Below are 11,261 nucleotides of genomic sequence, written 5' to 3'. Positions count from 1 at the left end.
TTTTAAAATCAGAATAAATTGCTAGAATCAATTAAACAAAATTATAAAAACACACAAAGGTTTAGGTTTTGTCGACTGCTAGGCCAATCTTAACGGACATCGTTTAAGCCTAGACTAAATTGGATTTTGCCCTTTAGCCCGTAACATCAATTTCTGAATCTTTTCCTTGGCTTCGGTCGTGTCATTTTTCTCAAGTTCCTCCAGCAACATCTTGTATGTGCCATCTTCAGGAATCATTCCCTTCAATACTGTTTCTTTAAAGAAGAAGCAAGCATGTTCAAGCTTCCCATTCTTACAAAGTCCACGCACCAGAAGAGTATATGTACCAAGATCGATACTGACATTGTTCTTAAACATGTGATTCAACAAAAACTTGAGTACCTTCATTCTCTTCTTCTTGCAGCACATCTTCAGTAAAGGTGCATATGTCTGTATATCTGGTTTGCATGAATCTTCTTCCATTCTTTGAAGCAACTTCAATGCATTCTCTTCTTGCGAATGATTAAAAGCAGATGTGATCATGGTTTTATAAGTCAACAAATCCCGACGAATTCCTTGCTTTTCCATATCCTCAAAAACATCCCAAGCGTCCTTCAGTCTTCCAGACTGACTTAAGATATAAATCAAAGAGCTATAAAATGAAGAATCAGGCACACATTCATTTCTTTTCATTTTATCATAAACCTCCAAGGCTTCATTTACTTGCTTTGCTTTCCCCAAAGCAAGCATGATAATGGTATATGTAATCACGTTAGGCTTGCAACCCTTTTCTTGCATCTCATCTAAAGTTGCATCGGCATTTCGAAAATCTTTCGATTTACAATATGATTCAATGAAACAGGAGTATGAAACAACGTTAGGTTGAAACCCATGTTTCTCCATTTCATCCATAATCTTTCTTGCATCATCTAATTTTCTTGCTTTGCAATACCCATGTATCAAAATATTGAAACTACGAGGGTCTGCAGGCATACAATCCTTAAACTCCATAAACACACTATGAGCATGCTCAACACTTCCCTCCTTAACCAATGCATCCATTAGTGTATTCAATGCTTCTATGTCTTTACTTACACCAAAATTTTCCATTCCTCTAAATGCCTCAATAGCATCTTCATACTGGCCAGCTCTAGCAAGCCGCCTCATCACCTTGCTCATTGTAACCAACGAAATATACCCTTTTAACTCCATTTCCTTAACCAATCCCCACATAAGACAGAACTTCTTGCGCTTCCCTAAGACATCAACCATGGAATCATATATCTCCAATGTATGTATATAACCTGTTTGATTTTTTGCCCAAATGAACACCCCAAAAGCGGGAACCCAATCATTGCTAAACCTCTTCAAAAGCTGTGAAATCAAAGCGTTTGTGGCATTAACACCGCATCCATTCAACGCTTGAACAACACTATCCGTTGATGGGTAGTGTTTCTGTAGGATTTCACCAACTTTATCGACATCACTAACATCAGTTTCAAACAGCAAGTGACCGCCTACCTGATTGACGTTTCCAACGTTGTCATTCTTAGTCCATTCGGCTACTGTAGGAATAATAAAATCGTCATCATTGTGATCGGTGAATTCTGAGTTTTCTTTGTGACGGAGCCAAGTTGGGAGATCAGGTGACTCGGCCGTATCAGAAGAGGCAGGGGTGAGGGATGTCCGAAGAGGCTTAGGTAATAAGGAATTTGTTTGGGGAGTTTTGGAGGAGGAAAATATTTGACAAAGCTTGTGAATTTGCTGTTTTGGTGGCATTTCCGTGGAATTTCAAAGCAAAACAGAGAAATGAAGGAAATGGTGGAGCTGATGAAGTTGGTGGAGAATTGAAGAGGAGGCTATCAAATATTGTGCTGGGTCCAAACTTTTTTGTTGTTCATGCTACTTAAGGGTTCAGTACTTCTGTTCAGATGCCAAACGGCATCGTTTCAGCAGTCAAGACATCTTCAATGGATATGTTGTGAATGTGTAGAGTATGGAAAAGAAAAAAAAATAAAAATAAAAATAAAGCTGCCGATAACAACAAAAGTATTTGTGAATTCAACGCAGAGATGCAGAGAGAATTCGCTGGACAGTGAAAGAAGAACAAGGAAAAGGATAATAATAATAAAAAAAAAGAGCCAGAATGGGCATTTTGTTCACCAGAATGTTCTCTTCTCTGTTCGGTAATAGAGAAGCTCGAATCCTTGTGCTTGGGCTCGACAATGCCGGAAAAACCACCATTCTCTGTACCTCTCTCTCTCTCTCTCTCTCTCTATCTCTCTCTCTCTCTCCCCCCTGCTTTATATTTACGGTATTTTTCTTTTATAATTCTGTATTTCTTTTCACTTTTTAAAAATTCAGATCGGCTTCAAATGGGAGAGGTAGTCTCCACGATCCCAAGTAGGTCCTTTGATTTCATCTATTTATATTATTTTCTTCCATTTCTTTTTGTTTTTATTATTCTTATTACCGTTTTTCTTTCCAATTGTAGCTTATTTGATGCGTAATTTAATATATTTGTGTTGATGCAGCAATTGGGTTCAATGTGGAAACTGTACAGTATAACAATATTAAGTTCCAGGTCTGGGATTTGGGTAAGTGGCAACTATCTTTCATACACATTTCATCAATCTCTATATATGCTCTATTACAATTGATTCGCCATATACTGAAGGAAATTCACATTCATTGTATTAAAGTAACGACAATTATTTATGTAATCAAGGATTCAAAGTGAACTTAATTCAGTGCTCTTGTTTAGTAATCTTTGCAATATAATGTGGTCGGCAAATAATGTTTGTCATTCATATCGTCTAGATTTATAACTAATAAAGTTACATTTTATCAGTGGGAAGTCTCAATGTAGCTGGCTTTGAGTTAATGAGTTTTGTTCATTATTTAATGAGTATTGTTCATTATTCTTTTTTCCCCCTGGCATCACTCTAAATTAAATTAGTCTGTGCCTTTTTGAAACAGGTGGGCAGACAAGCATCAGGTAGCAATGTTACTTCATTCTCATCCTTTCTTTTTGGAGTAAAGTTTGTAATTTAGACATGGCAATCTCATAACTGAATGATTTCTCATGTGCCTTTGTTAAGTTATCTAATAATATTTCCATTAATGGTGGAGATAAGATTTTCTATGCAATTTGTAGATATGCTCTTTTGCTTCATTAAGTCAACGTGATGGATGTCATGTGGAAGCTCACAGCTGCTACTGCCATTTTCCTAACTTTGCCTCCTACACTACTATAATATAATTTGATCAACTTTTTCTGAACTTTTATTTATAACACTATCTTATTGCTGAATATAATCTAATTTGAGGTTTTCATTATTTTTTTAATGGAAATCATTAAATTTTTTATGTGATTTCATCATAGCTTTCAAAGTTCTTACTATAAGTTACTTATAGTTTAGGGTACTTGTATGTAAGTATAGTTGCTAGCAGCCAGCATGATGTTAGTTGTGATAGTGAAAGTGCAACTGTGTCTAAAAGTATGCTTTAGTGTAAAGTATTACCCAGTCATAATGTCTGATGTTTGTTGTGATACTCATTTTATAGCCATTAGAAGGAAAACTAGGAGTGTATCACTTTATTTCTGTACAATGATATTACTGTGGAAGGACTTTAAGTGCTGAACTAATGTACCACACATTAGTGAGTTGCTATAGATCTTGGTGTCTCCCAAGAACAAAATGCCTCAAGGGAAGTAGGTAGAGGGGTATGCATCAAATGTTTTTCTTTATGAAATAAGTATACAAATGTCAATAAGTGGTGTTTTGAGTAAGATTATGGTTGACGATTAAGCGTTCAGATCATTTAATTTTTGGCCGCCATTGCGACCACAAAAATTAGGATCTGTAGATAAGCATAAGGTTTGCCTCTGCCTCAGCACCTTTTGTGCAATTTTAAGAAGTCGGCTTTGATAAAAGTGTTTACGATAACTAGAAAATGGTAGAAACAGTAAAAGGAAGTTATATTAATGGGCCAACTTGAGGTTTAAATCTCACTAAGCACAAAATTAAAAAGACAAGATTACGGGAAATACATTGCATCTTTTGCTGAAATCAGGAAAGTAAGGACCTCCTCTTTCTCCTTTTAATCTTGGATGCATTTCTTCATTCATTTAGTTATCAGGACCTTTAATCTCTGCACATCACTGGGTGTGCATTTACTAGAGAGAGAGAGAGAGAGAGAGAGAGAGAGAGAGAGAGAGAATCCTAATTTTGGTTTGTTTTTGCTGTTATTGTTGTTAATGCAAATGTTGTAATCATGATCACTGTTGATAATAGTAATCTTTTGTGCATTTGATTGCCTTTATGTGTGAAGAATATTTTTTAGTGCTTCTTTTCTGTTCCTTGTTGAACAGTGCAACTCAAATTCCTTTTGGGGTGCTTACGTTGGCTGCTCTTCTTGTATGGTCATCTACCTTGATTGCTTGATAGAGAAATCTGGCATTCTATTCCACATTAACTCCTTATCGCTTCCCTTTCAAGGTGAATTTGTCTGTTTATTTCAGGCCATACTGGAGATGTTATTTCCCAAATACTCAAGCTGTAATCTATGTAGTTGATTCAAGTGATACTGATAGAATTGGAATAGCCAAAGAAGAATTTCATGCAATTTTGGAGGTATTTTCATGGATAGGCATTATTAAGTAAACCTATTTTGCATCAATTTATGATAGATATGAGGATAGCGTCATAACTCTTGCTCTGTGAAAAGCTTGTTATCCTTTGTTAATTTTAGTTAATTTGAAAGCTATCTTAGCTGGTAATGACTCATGAGTTTTATTGCTTGCTCTTAGAGGTTCTGATATCCCCATCAAGTGGAAAATAGTTTTAGACTTGATTCTAAAAAACAAGGAGACCAACACAAGCAGTCGTTTAAGTTACCATTGGCTATAGAGAATTTCAATCAATATCGTTATTGTCAATTTGTTCTACTGAGATGCAAATTTTATTATAGTCTGCAATGTAGATGGACGTGAATTTGGGTTAGACTTGCAGTTTGTTACGGAGTGCTTTGTGGCAAGCGGCTCCACTGATGGGAAGCTTAGCATGCTGCCATTGGGACCATAAGTTGCTGAGTTATGTGATTGTTTTTCCTTTCCTTATACTCTAGGTTTTCAAAATTAGGGAAAAACAATAATAATGAAAGAGGGAAAATAGAAAATTTAATTAATAAATCTGGTTGATTTTTTGTCCTATTGTGTATCCTGAGAGGTTTACATGTAAACGCACTATCGTCTACTGGAAACTTGAATAGTCTTTATCTGTTTAATAAGAATATTAGAATTCCAATTTTTTAAAATTAACCTTTTTGCAGGAAGAAGAATTGAAAGGTGCAGTTATCCTCATTTTTGCAAACAAGCAGGTTGAGAGCATTTCTTCTTCTTCTTCTGAAAATGAGAAAAATAAAACAGTTCTTTAGTTATATCACAGCTTACCATATGTTGATTTGCTGGTCCGCTTCCAAGATGGGCTTTCCATTTTCTGAGTATTGTATATATATATATATATATATATATATATATATATATATATATATATATATATATATATATATATATGAGATAAAAGTATTTAATCTAATTTCCTTGTATCAGTAACAAAATTTCACCAGTTATTGGAGATCCTTGTAACGTGTTGAACTTATTGCTTATTTGAGCAGGACCTCCCTGGTGCTCTTGATGATGCTGCTGTGACTGAGGCCCTGGAGTTGCACAAGATAAAAAATCGTCAGTGGGCCATCTTTAAGACATGTGCTGTTAAGGGTGAAGGCCTCTTTGAGGGCTTGGACTGGTAAGCATGCTTAAAGTTTACTGTACATAAAGGTTTTTATTCAAATGATCATGGATCAAGTAACTTATCACTTATGGTGTGCCTTGATGCTATCATTTAATTCCACTGGCATTTATATTTAATATCTGACAGATTTTTCAAACATGTCTCTAGGAGCTTTATTTTGTTCTGCCATGCTTTCCTTTATTTTCCGTTTTTGTTTTCTTTTTTTTTTTTTTTTTTTGCGTAACCCCAATCTTTCCACAAATTAGCCATTCTTTTAATTTTATCAATTCTTCCATCAACCTTTCATATTAGTATCAATTTTAGCGATCTCCCTCAAATTGAAAAAAATAATGTATAATTTTAATGCTAAGTTAAATAAAACATTATTTTTTATTACTTTCTAGTTTCTCCTCCCACATCCACCCCTCCTCTCTCTTCCCACCGTCCCCACAGGCCCAAAACTCCAACCTCAAACAGCCATTGCCACTAGAAGTTTATCCCCCAAGTTTCCCCACTTCCTAAGAAGCCGCCTGTTATTCCATGTCCACAACAACCTGCCCAATAGCAATCCCAAAATCAAGCAGCAGCAACAACAGGTCTACTTATAGAGCTGATTTGCACAATAATAGTTGGGACTTTTAAGTCACTAGGCTGCTTTGGTTTTCCTTTTTTCTTTCCCTACCCTTCTTTTTGCTATGTGCTCTGGGAGTTTCCGAGCGGCTACCCACCTCTGGCTTAGATCAAAGGAGGTTCCCACACCCCACCCAATGAAAGGATGGATGGCCATAACTGTAAAACTTGTGGAATTACACAAATAAATGCAGAAATTTCACTATTTGCCAGGAATAGGAAACATTGATCATAATGAACAATTAAAAGAATCTATTGATACTGGATATCAATGTTTTTTTTCTATTCAATTCAGAAAGGGAAAACCCCCTCATTAATGACCTTCTCAAGGTTAGGGAGTTCAATCTTGATCAATTGTATGATATGTGTTAAATTTGGAAAGAGTGTTGATCAAATTACAATTTAATTCATTTTAATTCAGGCTTGTATAAGTTATTAGATTCCTTTACACATCAACATGACTAGTTAGGTCAATTTCACAATCTAACCACTTATATTTACCCTTTTATATTTATACTTTCATGATGTGGGATTTGTAATCCTAACACTCCCCCTCAAGTGCAATCACATGGCTGTTACGTGACTATTAATTTGTATTTTAAAGCAATACGAACTCAATTATATAGTCTTATGGACGGCTGAAACTTATAACCCAGTTCGGACTCTGATACCATGTTAAATTTGGAAAGAGTGTTGATTAAATTACAATTTAATTCATTTTAATTCAGGTTTATATAAGTGAATAGACTGCTTTACATATCAAAATAACTAACAAAGTCAATATTGCAATTTACCCACTTATATTTACTCTTTCATTTTTTATATATTCCTGATCTGGGATTTATAATCTTAACACTCCCCTCTCAAGTGCAACCACATGGTTGTCACTTGATAATTAATTTATAATTTTAACCCAATACGGGTTCAATATAGCCTTATGGGCGACTGAAACTTATAATTAAATTGGGCTCTGATACCATGTTAAATTTGAAGAGAGTGTTGGCCAAATTATAATTTAATTCATTTTAATTCGGGCTTGTATAAGTGATTATATTGCTTTATACGTCAAAATGACTAGCTAAATTAATGTTGCAATTTAACTGTTTATATTTACCCTTTTATATTTATACTTTCCCAATATAGGATTTATAATTCCGACGATATGTATGTGAAAGCAATGCAATTGTAGTTTGTTGATCCTTAGTTATTTGAACAAATTCTAATTGGAAAACTAATTAATTGCAGGTTGACTAATACTCTCAAGTCCGGGGGTGGCTAACTTTGTCAGATGAAGTCTTAACATTAGCTCTGTCAATGCATGCTACACAGGAGTTATCTTAATTGTTATTGCCATTGATTTATGCTTGGCTTGCATTCATTCCATGTCATGCTCTTTCTTCTTATTGTCCTTTTCATTTATGGAGGTTTTAGGGGGGTGTTTAGTACGAGGTTAACGAGGAGTAGATATTATCCTTGTAATTTTTAATCCTTATTAATGTTGTTTAGATACTTAAAAAGAGAATACGTTAACTTTTCTTCTCATTAATATTTATACCTTGTTGGAAGGTTAAATGTTAAACTTGAAAGGCGTAGATTAATATTACTCTCCGTAAAGGTTAAAACTTATAAGGGTAGCATTTAACCTTTGATTTTTTAACTTTCTACCAAACACAACCTTAGTAGTAACAGTTGAAAGAGATATCTCTGTTAAATGACAAAAAATGGGATGTCTTCTCTTCTTTTCCTTTTGATTATTGGGCAACGCACTGGCTAAACAAATGAAGCTCAGGACGTTTAGGTTTTGGTTTACCCAAGGGAGCGAGCACATTGAATGAGAAATATACAGAGGAGGAATGGTTGTTGGAGCACATATGTGTGGCATTAGCATATTGCTGTTAATTAGTTTATGCATAAGCCATTGGGAACACAAACTCATAGCTGCTTGGATGTGCATTAAGATTGGAAGTAGCAACATTGTCACCTGCAAATAGGGAATCGACACCTCTGGACAATTTTTCAGATATGTGAATGAGAATTTGATTTTCCTGTGAGTGATGTGTTTTACCTTCAATGGCAAATGGGTATGTTTAGGGCGTTGCAATGTAACGTTTGGAAGTAGGCACAGGAAAAACAAGCCTTTTGTTTTATTTTATTTTTGGGTGGCTCTAGGCTTTTGTGTTGGGGAGTGTGGTGAGAAGTGGACTATCCAATCATAAATTAGAAGAAAGCAGAACAAAAGACTTCCTTTGGAATAAAAAAAAAAAATTAATTAAATTTTCATATAATTATATATATTTTTATTTTTTATACTAAATTTTTAAAATTAAAAAAAAAATAATTCTTTCTTTATTAAAAAAATCAATTAAATTAAATTTTTATAAGTTTTAATTTTCAAATAGGTTTAATTTTTATAAATAGACTTTTAAACCAAATCGAACGGCTTCGAATTACCTAAAGTCCGTTACCATCCTAAGTGGGACCGTCTCAGATTATCGATCCTTAGTCTTTTTTTTTTTTGTCTGACTCCTTAGTCAATTTGCTGTTACTTTTTATACTCAACTCTAAGAACAATAAAAAGTCAAAAATACCCCTACCCCTCGCGTCTCAATCTCAAGTTGCCCTTCCCACGTGATGTAGGCTCCATGTCCAAATTGACATCTGACAAAATCCTTTCTTATTTTGGCTAAGCCTTATCCATGTGTCTCTCTTCCATTTGCTGGTTCCCAGATCTCCCCGGCCCCACCACATTGACTCATAGTATCATACTCGCTCCTCTCGCTACAGTAAACGGAAAATACACAAAAGAAGACTGTGCCAGGCCAGCCTGAGTTCATCTTTTCATCCGCATATACTTGGTAATGGCTTACAAGCTCTGTGATTCCTGCAAGTCGGCAACGGCAACTCTCTTCTGCCGAGCTGACTCGGCGTTTCTCTGCATCAACTGTGACTCTAAGGTCCACGCCGCCAACAAGCTTGCCTCGCGGCACGCTCGTGTGTGGGTTTGTGAGGTGTGCGAGCAAGCGCCGGCTCATGTGACTTGCAAGGCCGACGCTGCAGCCCTCTGCGTCACGTGCGATCGTGACATTCACTGCGCCAATCCACTGGCTCGCCGACACGAGCGAGTTCCTGTTACGCCGTTCTACGAATCGGTTGGCTCGGCTCCTGCCGTTAAGCCTAACGCTGTAAACTTCCTTGATGACTGTTACCTGTCTGACGTGGATGGAGACGCCGATGTCAACAGGGAGGAAGCGGAGACAGCCTCGTGGCTTCTTCCAAATCCTCCCAACCCGAAAGTGATGGAGAGTGCGGGTCTAATTACAGGTTCATATGTGTTCTCGGATATGGACCCCTATTTGAATCTGGATTATGCCCCTCCGGTGGATCCCAAACTCGAAGAACAGGAGCAGAACGGCTCCGGCACGGATGGCGTTGTGCCTGTGCAAAGCAAGAGCGTTCAAGCTCGATTAGTGAACGATCTCTGCTTTGATTTCGATTTCACTGGATCCAAACCGTTTGCCAACGGCTACAACACACAGTGCTTGAGCCACAGTGTAAGTTTTCTAATCACAATTAATTAATCGAAATTAGCGATTAATAATCTGGAATTAAGGAAGTTCTGATCGAGTGCATGCAACCTCAGGTATCATCCTCGTCTCTGGACGTCGGAGTAGTGCCAGATAGCATGGAGTCAACAAATCAAACGGTTCAGCTATCGGCAGTGGACAGGGAAGCAAGGGTGTTAAGGTACAGAGAAAAGAGAAAGAACCGAAAGTTCCAGAAGACAATTAGATACGCATCGCGAAAAGCTTATGCAGAGACGAGACCGAGAATCAAAGGAAGATTCGCGAAACGATCCGATATTGAAGTTGAAGTTGAAGTTGATCGAAGTAGTATCTACGGATTCGGCGTCGTTCCTTCCTTCTAAAAATCCATCCTTTCCTCCTCCTGTCGCAAGTTGCAGTTGTTGTTGTTAGTGGTGCTGAAGTAGCGTATAGAAAGTAGGTGAAGGTGTTTGATCGATGGATTATTGACCGTCGACTTTGTAGAAGTTTTATGGAGTAATGAGTTTTGTTTGATTTAATTTTCCTGGTTATCGGACCCGCATCAGAAGCTGGATGATTATTGGTGTGGAAAAATATTAGAAAGTTGAAACACTTGAATTTAATATTTTTTATAATTATAAAAAATAAAATTTCATATTTATATAAGTCAAATTAAAGAGAATTCAACTGAAACCATCAACAGAGGAAATTGTTCTTCGTAAAATTAATTAATTAAAAAAAAAAAAAGCCCTTGATGAGCAAGGCATAGAAGTCCAAAAGCTAGCTCTTATAAATTGTTGTAGGATTTGGCCCTTCCTATTCCAGTGCTTGGCTGAAATTATGTGCCATGCCCTTAGTTACTTGGATATAATAATAGTTTAAAAAATGTTTAAATTTAATTTTAAATTATTTTTAATACCATCAATATTGTTAAATCATAGCTTAAAAAACAAGTAGCTATGATTTCAAAGTCTACAAATCCAATTGGCAGTTGTGTGTCTTTGGTGTGGTAAATCCAGCAGCTCTTGCGTAGTTTTAAGCATGTGTTCAGAGAGGCCAATTTCTCGGCTGATTAGCTTTGCTTCTCAATGCCGAGTCCTTTCCCTTGGGTATTCATGTTCTCCAATCCCCTCCTGTTGGGATCATTCCATGGTTACTTCATGATAAGAGTTTGGTTAGTTTGTTCTTCCTTTGTCTGTAGTCCTTTCTTTCCAACCAAACAAATTCCTGGGCAATGGGTTATTAAGAGAGGAGGACCATGATGATAAAATATTGTTCGCTTGTCGTGCGTAATGGCAAAATTTGCCTTGCCGAC

General features: G+C 36.4%; 3 protein-coding genes across 4 annotated transcripts; 2 read left to right on the top strand and 1 right to left on the bottom strand.

The window, feature by feature from the left end:
* On the bottom strand, nucleotides 1-1,758 carry LOC110657350 (pentatricopeptide repeat-containing protein At3g22670, mitochondrial). Its single transcript, XM_021814521.2, has one exon. The coding sequence runs from the start codon at nucleotides 1,756-1,758 to the stop codon at nucleotides 115-117; it is 1,644 nt and encodes a 547-aa protein (XP_021670213.2). The 3' UTR covers nucleotides 1-114.
* A 320-nt stretch (nucleotides 1,759-2,078) lies between these two features.
* On the top strand, nucleotides 2,079-7,969 carry LOC110657351 (ADP-ribosylation factor 1). 2 transcript variants are annotated; one of them, XM_021814523.2, is made up of 8 exons: nucleotides 2,079-2,228; nucleotides 2,344-2,382; nucleotides 2,514-2,576; nucleotides 2,959-2,977; nucleotides 4,505-4,616; nucleotides 5,314-5,361; nucleotides 5,659-5,789; nucleotides 7,650-7,969. In XM_021814523.2, exons 1-8 carry the CDS (start codon nucleotides 2,126-2,128, stop codon nucleotides 7,681-7,683), a joined length of 549 nt encoding a protein of 182 aa, XP_021670215.1. In that variant the 5' UTR covers nucleotides 2,079-2,125; the 3' UTR covers nucleotides 7,684-7,969. The 2 variants fall into 2 exon arrangements, with proteins under 2 accessions (XP_021670215.1, XP_058002126.1); XM_058146143.1 differs by lacking the exon at nucleotides 5,314-5,361.
* A 1,073-nt stretch (nucleotides 7,970-9,042) lies between these two features.
* On the top strand, nucleotides 9,043-10,485 carry LOC110657353 (zinc finger protein CONSTANS-LIKE 4). The gene is made up of 2 exons (XM_021814524.2): nucleotides 9,043-9,955; nucleotides 10,045-10,485. The coding sequence occupies exons 1-2, from the start codon at nucleotides 9,263-9,265 to the stop codon at nucleotides 10,327-10,329; spliced, it is 978 nt and encodes a 325-aa protein (XP_021670216.2). The 5' UTR covers nucleotides 9,043-9,262; the 3' UTR covers nucleotides 10,330-10,485.
* The last annotated feature ends 776 nt before the right edge of the window (nucleotides 10,486-11,261 follow it).

The sequence above is a fragment of the Hevea brasiliensis genome, chromosome 4 (assembly GCF_030052815.1).
Source record: "Hevea brasiliensis isolate MT/VB/25A 57/8 chromosome 4, ASM3005281v1, whole genome shotgun sequence".
NCBI classification, from domain to species: Eukaryota; Viridiplantae; Streptophyta; class Magnoliopsida; order Malpighiales; family Euphorbiaceae; genus Hevea; species Hevea brasiliensis.
This window is presented reverse-complemented; position numbering and strand designations above follow the sequence as displayed.

What these genes read in the sequence shown, in the direction of transcription:
- LOC110657350 (XM_021814521.2), bottom strand. Translation starts at nt 1,758, where the DNA reads ATGCCACCAAAACAGCAAATTCACAAGCTTTGTCAAATATTTTCCTCC.
- LOC110657353 (XM_021814524.2), top strand. Translation starts at nt 9,263, where the DNA reads ATGGCTTACAAGCTCTGTGATTCCTGCAAGTCGGCAACGGCAACTCTC. An exon ending in CACAGTGCTTGAGCCACAGT is followed by an intron (nt 9,956 to 10,044) that starts GTAAGTTTTCTA and finishes ATGCAACCTCAG; the next exon opens with GTATCATCCTCGTCTCTGGA.
- LOC110657351 (XM_021814523.2), top strand. Translation starts at nt 2,126, where the DNA reads ATGGGCATTTTGTTCACCAGAATGTTCTCTTCTCTGTTCGGTAATAGA. An exon ending in TCATTTTTGCAAACAAGCAG is followed by an intron (nt 5,362 to 5,658) that starts GTTGAGAGCATT and finishes TTATTTGAGCAG; the next exon opens with GACCTCCCTGGTGCTCTTGA. An exon ending in CTCTTTGAGGGCTTGGACTG is followed by an intron (nt 5,790 to 7,649) that starts GTAAGCATGCTT and finishes AATTAATTGCAG; the next exon opens with GTTGACTAATACTCTCAAGT.